The following is a 15,014-nucleotide window of genomic DNA, read 5'->3' as shown; positions in this document are numbered from 1 at the left end:
GGAGCGCGGTGCTGCTGAGTGGGACCAAGCTGCCGTCTCCTCCTTCGCTTTCCCCGAGCCCCGACGAGTCCCTGGTTTTATGTCTTTCTGGAGTTTATTCTCCAGCTCTGACCCTGTTGAGGGCTCAGCCCCTGTCAGGAGGCCTTGGGGCGTTTAATATTGCAGGTCGGGTTGTCGTATTGCTCCTGAAAACAAAATAAAATTAATAAAGGTAGGAGGTACGACTTGGAATACTGACTGAAACTGGAGTCCTAAAACTATAGTGTTGCTAATAGTGTTTATCTTATCTGTCAGACAACCTAGATAGTAATTTACTGATCTTAATAGCCATTTTATCACTCATCAAGAATAAATGGAAACTGCTTAACAGCTACGTTCAAAGGTTGTTAGAACTATGCTTGTTTGCTTTATAGGTGAAAAATCCCAAACATGAACAGCAATGCACCACACCTGTCCTCAAAGCTGACTTGGCTAGAAGTGGAATGTAGTTTCCTGACAGATCTTCTTACAAGGAAGTTGTAAATCCTTTGTAATGGCCAACAAGAAAGAGCCTCCTTTTTTCAATGAAGATAATATGGGACCATTTCACTACAAGCTTCCTTTTTATGAAACTATGGAGCTCTTCATTGAAACGCTCACAGGAACATGCTTTGAACTGCGAGTTTCTCCCTTTGAAACAGTTATTTCTGTGAAAGCTAAAATTCAAAGACTAGAAGGTACTATTCTGTCTTATTTCAGCATAAATGTTATCACTTTAGAGGAAGTCTTGTTTTACAAATTATAATTGCTAAAATCAAACTAGATAATTTAAATTACTTGTTCAGGAATATGTATATAAACTAGGAGCTTGGTTTCTGGCTTAGGTTTAATTGGAAATGAGTTGGTTTTCTGTCCTTCTCATATGAATTCATGGCTTAGGCTTCGCTGGAATTAGTATTTTTGCTCCTCTTTTCTTTTTTATATATCATTATTAAGATAAATTGTAAAAAGTCTATGGTAAATCATTAACTGTTTTGATATTATATGGAATATAATATTTCTGGTGTTGAAGGGATTCTCTGACGTAAGTTCTTAACTAGCAAGGTTATAAACTTGGGCCTTGCAGTATGTCTGAGCATACTTTAAACTAGGTGCTATGGTTGCTTCTTAGGTTGGTTAATTTATGAATTGTTAGTTTATTGTTCATGGTATTGCAGTCACAAGAGCAACTGCGGTGCAGGTAAATCCTGAAGATAGCTTGAAGTTACTGCTTTGAATTTTGGTTAGGTGAGCTTTTGCTGTCAAAGGTTTGGCTGAGCAGTGCTTCCTCTTGATGATGAACTCGGCACACCGTGCAATGTGAAAACCGAATTTTAAGTTACGAGGCCAGTCCTGGTGCTAATGCAAGGAGAAAAGATGTAGGTTAGTCCTCTCTCACCCCTCTCCCTCTACAATAAGAATGATACTGTGTGAAAGAAGGTAATTTGAAACACGCACATTATATGTACTTTAACTACTCTGAAGTATCGTGTCCTTGTTTCTTACTTTGGAAGAGTTAAAGAACTGTGTAGCTGCACAAGCTGGGAGTACCAGAATTGCTGAGTTTAAGGAAAGGGATCCTATGTTTCCCTAGCATAAGTGTACGTGTTTTTCATGCCCCTATCTATGTGGAATCCACTTTGGGACATATAATATGATGCTTTAGACTTGAATGTGAAGATATTCTTCTCTTCTTATGGACATCTGTGCTAATGGATGGAAAAAACCAATTAGTTGCCACAAGTCTTAAAACACAGAAGCATTGCAACAGTAGGGGTGACTTTTTGCTAGTGAAGTCCCATGGTAGGAGCTCTACCATGCGCATAGCTAGTGTTTACATCAGTGTAGCTACATCAGTGCAGCTGTGTGGATGTGCTTTTGTTTCCTGTGGACAGGGCCATAATTAATCACAAGTCAGAGACCATGTTGTGATGATTCTGGACACTAAAACAAGAAAGGGAAAGGATTTTTCTTCTCCATGATCTAATATAGGTGTAGGAGAGATGCAAGCAGATCCGTGATAGAATGCTAAGAATTAATTAAAAAGCAGCATAGGCCATGGAGTACAGGAGAAGGTGGGCTGTCTGGATGAAGGAGTGAGCTTTAAAGGATGCTTGAGGAGACCAGTGGGAGATGTGAGCAAGAGGAATTTGAATTTCTTGTAGTCGAAAGCAGGAGACTGTGAATGGACATACTGAATTATACCTACAGCTCATATGGAAGCATACAAAAAGATAAACTTGGTGAAAATTATCTGAGACCTGAAATCACCAAGAACAAATCTAGAATCGTATCGGAAGTTTACAAATTTGTTGAAATGTTACTGACGCCTTTAATTGTGAGAAGCTAATAATTAAACTAAATCAAGATGAACTAATCTTTGTCAGCAACTGGAATATCAATAGCTATAGATTGTCTGCACTGTAGTAAGGAAGGATAGTACGGGTGGTATGTTTCTGATACTGTTTGTTATTCTTGGTGCCTGTTTAATGATCTGATAGGGAAAGGGTTTGTTTAGACAGATGTAGTAGATGTTGATACCTTATTAAAAAAGAGCTCCACATCTCCAGCTTTCTGTTTCCAGTTGGTTTTATTCAGTAAGGAACATGGGTAAATATTTATTAATGGGTTCTAATACATCTGAAATTCCAGTGCAAGTTTACTTGCTAAAGCAGATATGTGTGTTTGGATCAGATTCAGGCATTTGTCCTCAAATATATTCCATGAGAAGTAAGCACTTGGTATCCCCAAATTTAGATTTATTATAATGTTAACTTTCGAGCCACCTAGGGTAAATAGCTCCTAGTCTCAGATTCACTGAATGAACCCTTGAAAATGGTATACTGAAGAAGTAGCAGCTCCCCTTGTCTCTGCTGGTGGCATAAAGGCTGGAATAATACACTATGCTCCAGGTTGTGTATAATTTTGCCAGCATTACCTACTCCATTGTTTTACTTGTTATCTATTATTTGTATCTGAAAGCAACCACATGTTGATGGACGTGGATAGGATGGTACTTGAGTCTCAAGATAACATGAAAGAACTGAGCTTTAACACATGAATGGTACTTAAAAATAGCAGGATTTCACTGAAAGAGGAAATAGCAATTTTTTAACTGGGAAGATTTTTTCTTGCTTCCTTCACACTGTACAAGTCTTTGTGGCTGCTTGACAAAGTTTAGTATTCTTCATTCAGAAACACCAGTTATTGTCTTGAATTTTATAGAAGGAACATTTGGATAGTGTGTTCCTAGTAGTGATTAATTCTTTCGTCTGTTAAACATAGGTAACACCTGTAAATATATTTGGTCAGTAAGATAGGACTGAGGAGGCAGAGTTTAAGATTTGGTGTTGGTATTATTGTTGTTGTCCTTGTTGTCTTGGGGGAATTAATTTGCATTCTAAAGTATGGAGTATTAAGGCTTTTATTTACGTAGCTAGCTTTAAAATAACTAAAACCAACTCAGTAATGGTTCATTCGATGACTGCTTGCAAATAAATTTTATGGTCTGTGTATGCAGAAGGTATCTACCTTTTTAGAAGAAAATTTAGGTGTTCTGTTCTTGTATTGTAGAAGGGAAAAAACAACTAGCTTTCAGAGTACATCTTAATTTGGAATGCTTGTGTTCAACAGGGAGCAACAGATGCAACAATTCTGCTGTACGTGCGTGTACTCTCAATTCATCTTGAGAGTTGTTATTTTTCTTTGGTCTTTTTGCTGTCATTGTTTTGCTGCCCATGTACAGCAGCTTCACCTTAACTGAAAGAAACTAGATGAATATCAAGCAGACTTCTTTTAGACATTTTAATTTCTTTCACTGTTCTGTGAATTCAGAGTATGTCATAATTATATTTATTACTACTTGTGTTAAAGAAAATAGCTGTGCTTTTGTTGGGACTGGAGTAAGTGAATTGCACAAGTGTAACAAGTTTTTGACAGAATCAATCTTGCTTTTCTTCTATCTACTACTTTTTCTTTGTCCCTGTTGGCTTTGTTAGCTGCCTGTTTACTGTGCTCATAAGAGGTTAGAAGTTCATGAAACTTTTTTTAGGCTTATGCCTTGTTTGAGATGGGGAAATCATTTCTGCAAATGCAAAGCCTGTGCCCAGGTCAGATAGTTAGAGCAGCATCTGGAAGGTGTAACTAAGGTCACCTTTGTCAGGAGACTTTGTGGGCCTGTATTCAGTGGCTGGTGACTGTTACAGTCTGTCAGTCCTGAGGGTAAAGAGTAGGTCACTACAGACCACCATTTACACTAATGCAGCTGACTATCATGCACGTGAAGGCGGGGGGAGTTGACAGTTAGGAAAATGGTGTTGCTGTTTATGATGTGAAACATTTGAGACTCTTCCCTGCTGTAGCTGGTTTGTGGGGGGAAACTAAGACTGTCAGCCCAGCCTTTGTAAGCAGGAACAAAAAGTAAATGTGTAAGAAAGTCTCCAGCAATTTCAACAAGGGTTGAAAGTTAAGTACGCTGTTTGAACGCTGACTTTGAAATGTTTGTGGTGGTTTTAAACATAGTAACCTTCTACCCACAATAAAAAATCAAGTTTATCCTGAAATCTACAGGGTTTTCTTTCTGTGTTAGATGTGACCACGAGTTTCTCTGGTGAGCCTACTTAGCATACCAGAAAGAAGAGTAAAGGAGTGAAGCTTGAGGGCGTATCTGATATGCTGGTTTGGAGACAGGATAGAGTACCTATTTCTCTCCTCTCCTCCCATTTTAGTAGGTCAGATTGTCAGCATATCTGCAGCCATTTCACTAGACAGTCTGCAGACTCTTCTGTCTTCCTTTAGCATCGCCTGGCTTGCCTACTTCCATTCGAGCATTGAGATGGAGCTTATTGCCCTACTTTCTTCTTGGTACCACTTTAGAGCAGGCTAGTAATACAGTCACATGCTGCTTAGGGAGAGGAGGTAGTGGATGGGTATCTTGCAGTTCTCCTTATTGTTGCCAATTTTACGTGCTGATCCCATGTGCAAATGTCTCTTCCAGAAAGCTTTACTATAATCCAGAAAAAGGACAGCTGATGCCTATTTTCGTGCATCTGAACCTATAAAGAATGTGCCATTTCCTCCATGTATAAATACAGAATTCTTAAAAAGCAGCATGAAAGGGAATTAGTTATAAAGACTTGTGTGTTTGCCATTACAGCAGAGTATAGTCTTTTCATCTGTTCGTTTCATCAGAAATACATTGTCATTGTTAGATGAACAAAACCATGTTTTACTGCAGTACTGGCAGTTGCAAGCCAGCCTTTTTAACAAATACTCTCTCCGTTTATCAAAGTAATTGGAAACTGCTCCTTGGAGGCTGCTGAAACCATAACAAATGCAGACAGCAATGACTGTTTGTAATCATAAGGCTGCAAAACAACACGGAAAACTTCACTGTAGACTGCTGGCGGTTGCCAGCTTGTTCTTGTTTTGTTTGTGCTGCAGTCTTGGCACATAATAAATAACCAGTTATTAAATAGCTGGCAATGAGGTAGCATTTATATTAGTCTACTGTATGAACATATTCACCTCATAAATGTCTTGTGGACTTCAGAGAATACAAGATTCACATTAAATGCCATCTAAGTGAAGTTGTTGGCTGTACATAAGAGAATCATAGAAGATACAGGTGTGAGCTGTGGTGAGCAAAGGAAGTTGTCATCTTCTCTAAAACTTAAAAACAGTGACAATTCCTCCAAAGTGCACTCCTTCTTCTGCATGGGAATGTCCACTTAGCACGTGTCCTACTTGCCTGATGAGTCTGTTTGGACTTTCACCAGAATTTGGTGCTCTTCGCTTCCTTGCTGGTGATGGATATTGGTAGCTTTGTGCCCTTCCTCCAGCTAGGAAGGGGCTACCAAACTGACCTTTGGCCACAGCTTGCTAAGGACAGTTGAGAGCCTTGGGAAGCTGTAATGTTTTTGTAAACCACCTCAGACTGCTGTTTGTGTTCCCCTCTCAACAGATGTATTTTGGGAGGTCTTACTGTGTAGCATTACTACTTGCATCTCCTTTTAAGTATCTGAGTGTGCAATGAATAAAAGTATAAGGTTATTTTAATGTAACCTTTTGAAAAATATATTTATAGCTTTTGCTTCTTAGTCTGAGGTGTAGTGTTTAGACCTTTCTGAGAAAGTAGTTATTGTCCTCTGTAGATTTTCATTTTAATTATAATTTGTTAGGAATGCACAGTGAGATCTTAATTACCTGGATTTCACTAGACAAATTGAACAACAGTACTTCTTTTTTGATGCTGAAGGAAAGTTCTTTTTTTCAAAGGCAAGAAAGACAGCTAGTCATCTTCCTATTAGCCTTAATTTTTTTTTTTTTGGTGGGGGTGGTAAGGTGGAGTGGGTGTGATATCCAATGTCTCATCCTTCCGTAACTCTCATGGTTTGTATTCTATTCAAACTTTGGAAAGTGGCAGCATTCTAGTAAATATGTGTGAAGACCTCAAGTTGTACCAGCTTGTGCTTGTTATCTTGAATGTGTCTTATGTCTGTATCTACATGAGCTGATTATGAAGGCATAAAGGAACAAAGTTAATCATTGTGTAGAATATGGATTTTTTGTAAGCAACAACTCTTCAGTATGCCTTCTTTTCTGTTAACAGATTTGGCCAACTATTTTTCTGTTCCAGGACTTGAGTTGAAATGACTGTTACTGGATATAAGTAGTAAAATGTTCTGATGGCCTAAAAGAACACCCATAACAAACTTAAGTGTTTGAAGTACAACATTTGACTAACTCCTATGGTACTATACTGTACATGTGAACTTTCAGGTTGCAAACCAAGCAGTGATAAAAAAGCATTTACAGTTGTCACCATTGTAATAGAGCTGCCACCAGTTACCTTGATGCAACCTTGTCTTTGCTGTCAGTAATACAAAATATCAGGTTAAATAATCAGTTCTGCAGTCAGAAGTTTTATCCTGTTTTTGCTGTCAGGAGGCAGAAAGGTCTGAGGTACACATTACAGGAAAAAACCTCCCTCATCGTATCACAGGAAAAGAGGAAATGTTCAATAAGCCTGAAGCAATTGAGTGCTTCTACAGACCCCTTGTTGAGCCAAAAGATTGAACTCCACATGTGACACAAGCCTGCTGAAAATCTTAACTTTGTTATTAATAACTATTTGGGACATTGGATATGATGACTGAAGGCTGGTCAAGTGCCTGTCTTTGTCCTGCTGCTTCTCTTTTTTCCCCTATGATCCATTTCCTTGCCTCTCCTCCATTATCCCCACGTTCTTCAAAAAGCAAATCTCCCCAAAAGCCCTCTCGCCAAGCTCCAATTTTAATAGTCTTGTGTGTTTGTTTCATTTAGGTATTCCTGTGTCTCAGCAGCACTTAATTTGGAATAATACAGAACTGAAGGATGACTACTGTTTGAATGATTATAAGTAAGTCTAGAATAAAATTGCAGTTAAATATTTCTCAATGATTGTTAGCCTAAGCAATAGAAAATGCTACAGAAATGTATTTGTTGTTATTTACAGCATTTCAGAAGGCTGCACTCTGAAGTTAGTTCTGGCTATGCGAGGTGGACCTATTAACACTAGAAGAGGTAGGTGCTAATTCAGTTAAAAATGGTGGTTTTCATGCAACATGTTATCTGTAAAGAGCTTTTCTTAGCTAAACTTTTGACAAGCAGAGTTCAGTTCCAGATTAATTGCAAAACTGCTTAACAAAAATGGAATGATTTTTTCAGCATACCGAGTGCACTGTTTTCATTTTGTTTACCTTTAGTTTAACAAGTATCTTTGTACGTAGAGAATAATCAAATCTCAAACACAGCAATTCTTTACCTGCAGGAAAAATGGTACTGAGATGTTGTCATACAAATAATTTTTAAAATCTGCTTAGTAAGAATCAGGCATTGGTTCAGTCTGATGATAAACTTGGTTATGTGGATCATCGGTAGAGGAATGAAAATGAAGAAATTCCTTGATAATTTTCACTTGGAAAAAAATTCAGCATATCTTCTAGGTTGAGAATTCCCATTTGAAACTGAGCTGAGCTCTCAAAGATGATCAAAACAATAATAGTAGTAGTAGTAGTAATTCAGTTTTATTCTGTTTTTTCTCTTCGTAGTTCCTGTGGAAGACCCTATCAGGGAAATGGCTGAATACATGGATCCCAGTAGAGAAGAGATCTGGGAGAAAGGGCCATCCAACAAACAAGTTACCTTCTTAGTATATCGAGAAGGAGACCAGTTGAATTTCTTCCGTGTGGTAGACCGAGGAGATGGCACTTTAACACCATTATCTGAATCTTTGAGGTAAAGTTGGTTTTAATCTTTATATTATTCTTCAAAAGGGGGATGCTGTAAATCTTCAGCTTTATTTGTTGACTTTAACAAAAGAATATCTAGAATATTGCAAGAATTGTGCCGTAAGGGCTGCTTAAATGCTGTAACTGGGTGGCCTAACACAGTAGTACATTGTGGTCAGTGGATGTGCTAATGGTCATCTATCACCATGTGTGTCTGTAGAGTGAGGAGAAGCTGACCTCATCTTTAAAGCAATTCTCAACATTCCAGCCCTTTTTAAAAGGGAAGCGTTTTATGGGAGAGTCAATTTGGCAATAAGAATATTAAAAACTTCTGCTAAGTACTCTCTCTTCCATCATAAGGCTTTTTTTTTTTTTTAGTTTTATAAACATTTCTCTGTTCGTAGCATAAACTTTCTTTTTCATATCAACATGACTTGACCAAATAATTAGGCAGGAGGATAGTAGATTGGCAGTGCAAAATCCTAAGAGGGTTTGTCTAAAGTTTCAGTGAAACTGAGGGAGGGGGTAGGTTAGTTGCTTCAAATTAGCTGTTACATGCAAAACTTGTCTCAATCACTGCCACGGAATCAAAATACTGTTATCACCAGAAGATGATAACAGTATGTCACTTAAGCTACTACACTGTGGTAAACAGATTAGTAGTCTTTTTTCCTAAAGCTATCAAAACTGATAGTATCTAGTAAGAGTTCTTAGATTCCGACTTTATAGTGCAGCTTTTGATCCAGTTGGGTTTTTATCGCCTGAAGAATTTACCATTTGTACGACCTGTAAGGAAAGGAGTACCTGTTGTGGGGACTAGCTGCATTTTCTCCAAGGCTTGCACTGTTTTAAGTAACTGTACTTGATCCTGTTTGCAAAGTGGAAGCAAGAGCTTTGTACTGGGTTTATAATCAGTGTGGTTCAGTGTGTTTATATTCAGAGTGGTATTATTCTTACAAACTTACAAGTTTGTAAGATGTTTGTGCTTAAAAACTGCAGACTGATCAAGGTTGAATTCCTCCATCATTACCCAGAGTAGAGTTAGTGTTTGATGTGCAATTACTGGAGGGAAAGAAGAGGAAAGACAGAAATATTTTAGACCTATGATCTTCTCTCAGTCCCTGCACTCTTTCTCAGTAAATAGCCACGTATGGTATTTTGTGAGAATTAGATAACAGGTAAAAACCGCCATCGTCAGTAAGAACTGAGAACCTTGCTGCTGCATTGGGCTAGATACACTTCTGGAAAGAGAGGCAGACGGGTGTAATTCCTCTTCTCGATGATGCCCTGCCTATTCCCAAATTGTTCCATTTTTAACCCCAAAGAACATCCAAACCAATCCAAAGAGCTAGGGCTGTGGATGCTATACTGTGAGTTGATGCAAGGAGTTGTCACAAGGAGCTCGAACTTTCATTTTTCAGTATAATAGGCTCCCTGGTATCTGCCTACACATTCAAATTTTGTGGGTGTGATGATGTTTTCCCCCTTTAAAACTAGCGTGGACGATTGTCTTGAAACTCTTAGTGCTTTTCAGTTAGGTAATCTTAGTGTATAGATTAAATAGTAATATACTTAAGATTGGTTAAATTTAGCAAACCAGGAGAATAAACCACAATCCTTAGCTCTTGCAAGGCATCTTGGTAAACCTTTCAAAGCACAACAGTATGTATAAAAGTCAAATAACATTATTCTTAGGAAATGTGCTGTGTCTGATACAGTTAGGTTGGAAGCCACCTGAGCTGAAAACATTCAACTTGAGTTGTTTCTCTTCCTCTGTATTTGCTATGGGAGTTTGTTTATTAGCTTCTCTACTAAGGCAGACAGGAATTTGAGGTGGTGGGAGAGACAAATCCTAATTTTTTTAATTTGTTATTATGGTCAGACTGTGGGAGGAAATGGAAAAAGTAGCAAAGGGAGGAGAGAATGGAAACAGTTCAGACCTTTCATTTGATCTTTAGAGGAAAGCTGTGAATCACTCTGAATACTAGTGTTTTCCACACTTGACAGTTAAATGTGTTTATACATGTGGGTATACTGAGTGTTTTGAGGCACTTGTTTATCAGCTTTTCTTGCATTGCATATGTGTGGAGCAGAATTTAGTGCCTGCAAATTAGAAATGAGACACTGGTTCGTATTTTGTTTTATATTTCTCCAGATAATTTTATTTTACCTGTGGTTAATGGTTAAAACTTGACAAGGTGTAAATACATACAATGATTATTGTCTCTGCATTTAAAGAAAATTATTGATGTTGTGGTAGAGAACTGGCAAGCACTGATGTCAAAAGTTTCAGCAAGGTACTGCTCATTTTTGAGGCGCATGTTTTACAAGTAAGATCTCAGGAATGTTGGCACTTATGGACAAAGTACATTTGAAATTCACTCATTGGAAAATAGGCTGAAAGTATCATCAGGACAAATCTCCCTGTCTATAATTTTACATTCACATTCTAGCAAAAAATCCTTTCGTTGCTGCTTTTTGTTAGTGTTTTGGCTGCTATTTAGGGAGAAAATGCAAGAAAAAGGATAACGATTCTTTATGCATTTAAAAAAAAAAAAAAGGCAGCCAAATGTGAGATTTTTCTTTCTTTCCCCGCCTTCAAGGATGTGAAATTCAAATAATTGTTTTGAGTTGGTGACTTAAGTTTTTGCAGAGTTAAAATTCTGAAATGATTCATTAGTGTAGAATCTTTTCCAGGAAAGGTAGGTAATGTGTATGCTGACTGTCCCCACATGTAATGTTCAGTTTTTGGTAAGAAATGACTGGGCTTTTTTTCTGATTCTTGCTTTGAATCTCTTGCCATCTTGCTCTTAAAGACCTGTCTCCCAGCTATGCTGCCTTTGGAATTTTGCTACAACTTAGGAAATGGATTTGGAGAGTCAGTGCAAAAATACCGTCTCTTGGCTAAGGGCAGCAGAATATTTCCAAGATGCCAGCTCCAATTAGTGAATTTTTACTTTTTTTTTTGGTACTGACTTTCTCATGACCTTTAGTTCTTCCTTGGTCTCTCTTAGAGAGGAGAAACTTTAGTTAAATCTACCAAGACATTTGTATGAACACAGGGGAATTAACTGATTGTCCTGATTTCTGGGTAGTGACAGCTTAATGGAAGAATTAAAGCACACTTCAAAATGTACTATATACAGTGTTGAAAATGCATCAATTTGTAATGAATTGGACACTCCTAATGATTCTTTCCTCTCACTGTCAAATGCTGGATGTGTGTCAGTGATTAATGCTTGGTTGCTTCATAGGAAAAACAAGTCGGATACTGACTAAAACATTGAGGTTTTGCGTTCTCTTAGAATACAGAATGGAAAAAGGCAATGTGATACTACAGATTTCCAGTGACTACTGAGTTAAAATATTTTTCTTGGGACTAGCAATTCTAATATGTTTATTTTTTTCCACATGTGAGACTCTTTGGAAACCTAAACTGATCCTTTTTTTATTTTTTTTTTTTTTTTTTTTTTGAAAAGGAGAAATAGAGTATCACATCCACATGGGTGACCCCTCCATTTCCATTTATGGTGAGAACACCCCTCAGGATGGATAGAAATTTGGACTTTCCTTCCATGCCAGTGTCTGGTTAATTGGAAAACTGATCAGCTTGTTGTCTGAGTCACACAGTTAACAGCTTTGGCCATACCTTCAGGAGACATTTGTGGAACTGGATATCCCCTCTGTGGGGAAAATATATAGTGAGTGTGAACCAACTGTATATGGCATAACAACTTCCCAGAAGCGTGGCTATGTTCTGATTTCAGCATCATCGCTTTGCGTGAGCATCTTACAAGGAATGCATATGTGCTAAAATAAATGGATTTGAAATGTCTTTTTCTACAGTTTTGCATAATACTTTGTCAACAGATCAACTATGGATATAACTTTCTAGTTGTGAGAATACTCTGCATTGAAAACATAATTAAATTACTTGATTAGAAGGTGAACAGAAACTTTCTTCTATTTTCAGTGGTAGTTCAGTTTATAATTTATATGCTGATGACGAAGATGAGACAGAGGCATCACCTTCTGGCCAACAGATTATTGAGAATTCAATTACTATGAATAAAATGAAATTGCTCAAGGCAAAAATGGAGAACATGAATCTGAGTAAAAAGGTGAGGTTGTGATTTCAGTTTTTGTATCGTAAAATGTCTTGCGCTTTCCTAGTGCTGGCTTTTCTAAAAAGCAGGTCAGATATTTTGCTGTCCTGGGGGAGTGAAATCACCAGGGTAGATGATGACTTACCTCTTGTTTAAGTAAATGCTGTTGTATAAATGGCATTGGCCTTTCTTGGTTCTACCTTTCAATGTTCAAAGAATTCATTATGGGTCCTTAATTTATTTGCATGGGTGGGATTTTCTGGGGTGTGTATGTATTTGGGGTTTGGGGGTTTTTTTTCTTCTGATACTTTAGTGGTTTTTTGCAGCACTGCTCTGGTAAAAATGTTTTTGTTACATGAAACTTCATTAGAAATACTGTAATTGAAAAGCCTATCAAGTTAAATATGAGAATGAGATTACCTAGCAGATAAACATTATGTTGGTGTTAGTGTCTGTCTAGGTTACCTTTCATTGCTCGACCTGTTCAAGACCCTAAGCTCTTCTTGACAACTTTGATGGCACTCTGGCTTCCCTTTTCTATTCCTCTGACATGTGGCCTATTTAGAAAAAAGCCTTTTTATGATTAAAATTTTTCATTTTTATTGTTCAGATGTTGGGGTGAAGTTTTCACAGCTAGTAACAGATGAGGGAGTAGAAAGAACGATTTGGTGTTTTCTGGCTTTACACTGTCTGAATTCCTGGGAATGTGAATAGGTCTTTGAATGCAACCATAATTCAAATATTCATTGTTGTCGTATGTGGTTTGGGGTTTTTTTAACAGCCTAAGAAAACTGTCAAGGTGAAACCTCGTCCTCCAATGGCTCCTCGACCATCTAATGGCTCAGTGGCTGCTGCTCGTCACCGTTTTTTAAGAGTGCTCCCCCACATCGTACAGTCTGGCCTACCTCCTCCTGGGAATTCCTATCACTCGGAGTCTTCCCAAAATGCACTTTCAGCATTGGCTACTTTGGCCACCACTGGTACAACAATGCCATCTACAACTAATGACTTTCTTAAGGAAGATGACCCTTGGCAGAGCAACTCTTGGTCTCAGTCAATTAGTAGCATCAGGTTACCACCAAAAATATCTCGTGTTGAACTAGAAAATGCAAAACTACCTACAAATAGTATTCTGACTCCTGTTTCATCTCTACCTGCAAATTCAGAAAAAGGATCTGAAAATGTGACTGCAACAAGCGAGGAGGATGCCGGTTCGTTTCCGAATCTAACAAATGTAGAACTATGTGGAACAGAAGAAAAACTTCTACCTGAAAAAGATGCTTTTGCTTTGCTAACAGATGCAAGCACCACAGAACAGTGCAGCGAGATACATGACATAGGAAAGGTGAATCCACAACTTGAACTCTCTGATGGGGATGAACAATCTAAGGTAGTAGAGCAACACAGAAAACCCTTTAGCAAAGTGCTGAGTACTGCAGCAGTGGGGGCTGGCCTTCTCAGTACTCGTGAATTAAGTCCTCAGAAAAATCTGCTTTTGTCACCTCTTCGCTATTCAGCACAAGTGGCACGTCACAGTTCTCTGAAACCACAAGCACAACCCAAATGCTTTGAGGCTGGTAACTTAAGATCTACAGCCTCCCCAAACGTGCTTCGGTCGTTGGAAGTAGGTGGTATAGCAGACTCCTCTTTTTCTAGGACTGCTAGATTTCGTAGTGTTAAAGTAGAAACGTTTGGCAAAAGACCTGATGTAACTTCTAAAGCAGAGGCTGGGGACATCACAGATATGGCTAACAAGGCATCCAAAGAACCTGTGAGTTCTGTAAGTAACTTAGGATTTCTGGCTTCGCTGGCCCGAAGCACAGACAGAGAAAGCTTACAGAGTTCCTGTGGGACAGGCAGGTTTCGGACTTCTGCTATTGCACTGCCAACAAATATGCAGCATTTTCAGGAAGAAGGCTTTAGGAAAACTGCTCCTCCAAATGAAGCTGCTGAATATATTCGAGTGAGTACTAATCTTCCAAAGAAATTGAAGTTTTCCTGTCTCTTCTGGTACTGGCATTATGAAAACTGTCCTTTTGATGTGTGTGTCTATGTGCCTTTTCAGGGAAGGCAGATGGGGAGGGGGAGGTGTCCTTAAATCCATTATAGTTGTAAACTGTTTTCTGAAATCCTGTTGGTAGCTTAGGGCCCATTTCAATAAACAGGCAGTTAACAGTAATTTTTCAAAAAATTGAAGTGGTTGTTAACAATTAAAATTACTGTTGTAATGCTGGAATTGAGTGTTTGAAGTGTCATTTGACTTCTGCTGCTCACTAGTTGTCGTCTATTGCAAAGTTTGCCCTGTGACTGGCAGCATATATGCCTAGCTTCAGAGCTCTAATGTACTACTTTGTTTTGTTGTGTTGTGAAGTATAGGGAGACTTTTAAATAGCCAGTTTGAGTAAGTTTTTATATTGTGGGATTTTAATTTTGTGAACAGAAGTCATCTTGGACTCTTCATAGATATGTTGACTGATAAAACATTGATTTCATGTAAGTTGATACCAGATTGTCTTTTAAATTTAATTTCCATTTGCTAGTAATTTCCTTGTGGAATTTTTTTTTTCTTTTTTAGTCTGCACATGGGCTTGGAATGAATGGAAGTATTGCAGCTGTAGGG

The 15,014-nt window shown here is 38.2% G+C and overlaps 1 protein-coding gene across 1 annotated transcript in view; it reads left to right on the top strand.

Annotated features, from left to right (window-relative positions):
• Positions 1-532: 532 nt before the first annotated feature.
• The window catches only part of ZFAND4 (zinc finger, AN1-type domain 4), a 19,342-nt gene continuing 4,860 nt past the window's right edge, over positions 533-15,014 (top strand). Inside the window, 8 exon segments of the mRNA XM_010139856.1 lie at positions 533-716; positions 7,342-7,417; positions 7,514-7,581; positions 8,109-8,300; positions 11,771-11,794; positions 12,234-12,409; positions 13,176-14,357; positions 14,970-15,014. The exon segment at positions 14,970-15,014 is cut by the window's right edge and continues 1 nt beyond it. Coding sequence (XP_010138158.1) covers positions 533-716; positions 7,342-7,417; positions 7,514-7,581; positions 8,109-8,300; positions 11,771-11,794; positions 12,234-12,409; positions 13,176-14,357; positions 14,970-15,014 — 1,947 coding nt within the window.

Source organism: Buceros rhinoceros, unplaced genomic scaffold (genome assembly GCF_000710305.1).
Source record: "Buceros rhinoceros silvestris isolate BGI_N320 unplaced genomic scaffold, ASM71030v1 scaffold23867, whole genome shotgun sequence".
Taxonomy (NCBI): Eukaryota; Metazoa; Chordata; class Aves; order Bucerotiformes; family Bucerotidae; genus Buceros; species Buceros rhinoceros.
Note: the sequence above shows the minus strand (reverse complement) of the source record. Positions and strands in the feature narration are given on the sequence as shown.